General features: G+C 41.4%; 1 protein-coding gene across 1 annotated transcript; it reads left to right on the top strand.

Moving 5' to 3' along the window:
* The first annotated feature begins 476 nt into the window (after positions 1-476).
* LOC149182357 (uncharacterized) lies at positions 477-1010 on the top strand. The gene has a single exon (XM_089414535.1). It carries the CDS (start codon positions 477-479, stop codon positions 1008-1010), a length of 534 nt encoding a protein of 177 aa, XP_089270661.1.
* The last annotated feature ends 3205 nt before the right edge of the window (positions 1011-4215 follow it).

The raw sequence follows: 4215 nt of genomic DNA, 5'->3' as shown, positions 1-4215 counted from the left end.
AAACCCCTTCTTCGACTTTTGCCATCAACCTCTCGGAGTCTTTTCGTTTAGCGGTTGACACTGTTGTTATTGGGGAGAAACCCTTTATTGGTTTCCCGAAGGTAAATTCTTCGGCGAGACAGCCACTCCAAGAAGAATTTGGGAACAAAGTGTTAGGGTTTCCTAATTTTCCAAGCCAAGGGTTGGATTTGGTTGGACATCTAGAGGCGGGCTCCTTGGGGTTGAAGGAGGGAAGTCATCCTCCCATTCTCGACACTGGTGGGAAGGTACTGGACTTTGAAGCCTTGCAAAACATTATATTAACACCAAACGATCCCTTGGAGGGTATTCAGGGCTCGAAAAGCCATGAGGGTGAAGAAAATAACTCAATTGCCCCTTCAGTGAATGGTCAGTCCTCAAGCCTAAAGAGGAAGAAGGGGAAGGTCATAAGAAAGAAAGAGGAGAAACCAAAACTAATCTTAGGGGTCGACATTCGGATGGATGAAGTTATGGATGCATCAGAGCGCATCATAGTGGGACGGGTAAAGGGAAGACAATTTACTGCTAATTTCATTAAGGAATGGATAAGTAAGGAATGGAGTTCAGGGCCGGTTTCTCAGACGAAGGTTATTTGTTTAACAAGGGGCTGGTTCATGGTTCGTTTCTCAAATGTGGAAGTTGTTGATTGGGTTCTTGAGCAAAACTGGGGTTTTGGTAAAGCTTTGATTCTCTTTAAAAGATGGACCCCCCTTTTCAATGCTCAAAGAGAAAGATTAGGAGAGATCCCTGTGTGGGTGCCCCTTCCATCACTCGCCCCTCATCTTTGGTTGATGGATGTCTTCAAGGTGATTGGAAACATTCTGGGAACTTTTTTGGAAGCTGATATGTCCTTTCAAGTGGCTAGGGAAAGAAAGATGGCACGTATACTAGTTAGGTTGGACCCGAGGGAGGGTTTGGAATATGTGAAGCAGATACAAGTGGATGGCTACTCTCTCACTCAGTTACTGGACTATGAACAGTTTCCCTATTGATGTCATTGTTGTTATAAACATGGCCACTTGGCTAGGGATTTCCCATTGGGGTTTAGACATGCAAGGAAAAACAGGGTGGATTCGATTCAAGAATTGCAGGAGCAGCCTGAGGATGTAGTTATGGAGCAGGCAATTTCTCCAGGGAGACATCAGGCATAGGCTTCCATTCAGATTGTGGTCAATGAGGATCAGCGGGTAGTTCATGTAGAGGCTGAAAGAACTGCTACTGTACACGAGTGATATTAGATGATAAAGGTGGAGGCATCTCATCCTACGGTTACCGTCTCTTCCCCTCCTCCCTCTCTTTCTATTCTATGTATGCCCCTTGTGGATCCTATTTTCAGGCCTGGTCCTTCCAGGCCATCTATTAATGTTTTTTCTCCTCAATGCAATATCTCTTTGGCCCTTGACAACATCATTACATCGATACCAATTTTAAATCTTTCTGTACCCTCGTCGGTGGGCTCTGGTCTTCCCATCCCCTCTGTTATTTACCTAGACAAACCTCATTATAACCTTCTCCCCCGGGAAAAAAGAGACCACCCGAATGATCCTGTGGGTGGTCTCAACCTCTTATATGACACTTTGGGTCCTCCTAAGACTTGGGGCAGGAAATCAAACCTATCTAAAGCCCAGTTAAAAGCCAAGCTTGATATAGCTGATGGCAAACAAATCTCCCTAAAAGGGTCGCTTGGAGCAGTGATGACCCCTGTGGTGGTTTCCAAATTACTTTGTTGTCTTTCAATTGCAGATTGCCAATGCCCATAAAAAGTTGGCCTTAAAACATTTACTTAAGAATGTATGTTGTGATGTTATTATGCTTCAAGAGACTCTTGGTCCTAGGGATTTTGTAATAAATATTTTGAGAAACATGTTGCCTGGTTGGTCCTTTGTGGCTCTGGATGCAAGTGGGCATTTAGGGGGTTTGGCATTGGGTATAAAGGATTGCAGTTTAAAACTCTTAAATTCCCGGGGCTCTGATTTGATGCTTGGAGCGGAGGTTTACTCCTCAAAACTTTGTTCAAACTTAACTCTTTTAAACATTTATGGACCTTGTCAGGGTCGTATCCCTTTCTAGAATAAATTGTTCTCAAAATCTTTGCTAAATTGCTCAAAGCTTGTGGTGGGAGGGGATCTCAATGTCTCCTTAGGGTTATCAGAATCTTGGGGACCAAATGCACAGGTGGACCCTTTGGCCGATTTTTTTCTAAACAAGATTTGGTTGGGGAGATTTATTGATGTTGATCTTCTGAAAGAAAAACCTACCTAGAGAAATAGGAGGGTTGGTGAGACAAGGGTATCTAAATGTTTAGAACGATTCTTGATCAAAGAAGATATGGCTGCTCATATCCCTTTTTTTCGCCATTTTGTTGGCTCTGGGGGTGATGCAGATAACTTTCCATTTTTCCTGGAACTAAAAGTGGCTAGTAGGAAGCCTGGCTCTCCCTTTAAATTCAATTCTTCCTGGCTTAAAGATATGTCCTACAATAAGTTGGTTCATGAGATTTGGAGTTCTCATAATGGATCTTCGGGTTTATCCCTTGCCCAGTCTTTTATGGAGAAACTAAAAAAATTGAAACAATCAACTATCTCTTGGGCAAAGGAAAAATCTTTAAGGGATGAAGCGGTATTAAAATCCATTGAGATTGATTTGCAGGCTTTAGAAAGCTTGGAAGGGGATGGGTATGAGACGAAAGAAAAAAAGAGAAGGATAAAAGTTATGGAGGGTGAAAGGTATAGGATTCTGAAAGATAATGAAGAAAAGTGGAGGTTAGAAAGTAGAGCTATTTGGCTTGAGCCAGGGGATGAATACTCCAAATTTTTCCAGAACTACGCCAAGGGCAGAAAAAACACAAACATAATATAGGAACTGAAAAATGATGAAGGGGTTTCGGCATCTTCTTTCAATGAGTTGTTGACAAGGGGGATGAGTCATTTCAAAACCCTGTTTAAAGCTTTCCCCCGAGGCCACCATTGTCGAAGTCATTCAGGTGGCACAAGTATTTCCCAGCTTTATTGATGAGGACGATAATAATATTCTTATGGCCCCTATTTCAAAGGGTGAAGTGGAGGGAGTTCTACACTCTATGTAAAAGGAGAAGAGTCTGGGTCCAGATGGTTGGACGATGGAATTCTTCCAACATTTCTTTGACCTAATAGGGGATGATCAGGCTAGACTAGTGGAGGATTCCAAAAGCAAGGGTTTTGTACATGACCCTCTTAATTCAACCTTTCCGGCTTTAATCCCAAATTCTGGTGATCCTCAAAGCTTTGATGATTTCAGACCCATCTCTTTGTGCAATTGTACATACAAAATATTTGCCAAAACTATTGCAAGATGATTAAAACCAATTCTCTGAAAAAATATTTCACAGGAACTGTTTGGGTTCCTTAAGGGTTGTAAAATACATGAAGCTATTGGAGTGGCCCAGGAATCCTTGCATTGTACCAAAAGAAACAAAAAAGAGGAATGATTCTTAATATAGATCTTTCAAAGGCTTATGACAAGATTAGCTGGATGTATTTGCGCCTTCTTATGACTCACCTGGGTTTCAATATTGGTTTTATTAATTCGGTCATGAGTTGTATAACTAATGTGAGTTTGTTGTTCTCATCAACGAGGTGGCCTCTCCCTTTTTCCATAGTTAGAGGGACCTTCGTCAAGGATGCCCTTTATCACCCCTCCTATTCCTTTTTGTTGCAAAAGGTTTGAGTCAATTGATTCATTTTGCCATTAGAAGGGGTGAATATAAAGGCATTGAAATTGCTATAAATCTCTTCATTACTCACCTTCTTTCTTTGGATGACATTTTAGTTTTTTGTGATGAGTCTAGGGAAGATCTTTCTAAGTTGCAGTCAATTCTGGATTTATTCCTTAAGGCAACCGGGATGAGTATAAATGCACATAAAACCTCCATTACTCAAAATGGCCTCTCTTAAGCAGAGATAAATATATATTTATCTACTTTTCTTTTTGAAGTAAAATCTTTGATGGAAAGCCTTAAATACCTTGGTTTCCTCTTGAAGCCGGACTCCTCCAAAAAATTGGACTGGAAATGGTTAGTTGCAAAAATTGAAAAGCGTGTCAAGCTCTCGAGCTTTAAGTGGCTATCTCGAGCTGGGCACTTGGTTCTTATAAAATTGGTTTTACAGACCATACCAGTTTACTGGATTACTCTTTCTTGGGTCCCGAAAGGCATTCCTT

This window comes from Pinus tabuliformis, chromosome 3_2, assembly GCF_031772625.1.
Source record: "Pinus tabuliformis cultivar Carrire ecotype Pingquan chromosome 3_2, CPIR1, whole genome shotgun sequence".
Taxonomy (NCBI): domain Eukaryota; kingdom Viridiplantae; phylum Streptophyta; class Pinopsida; order Pinales; family Pinaceae; genus Pinus; species Pinus tabuliformis.
This window is presented reverse-complemented; position numbering and strand designations above follow the sequence as displayed.

Coding starts and splice junctions, on each gene's coding strand:
- LOC149182357 (XM_089414535.1), top strand. CDS start 477: ATGGATGAAGTTATGGATGCATCAGAGCGCATCATAGTGGGACGGGTA.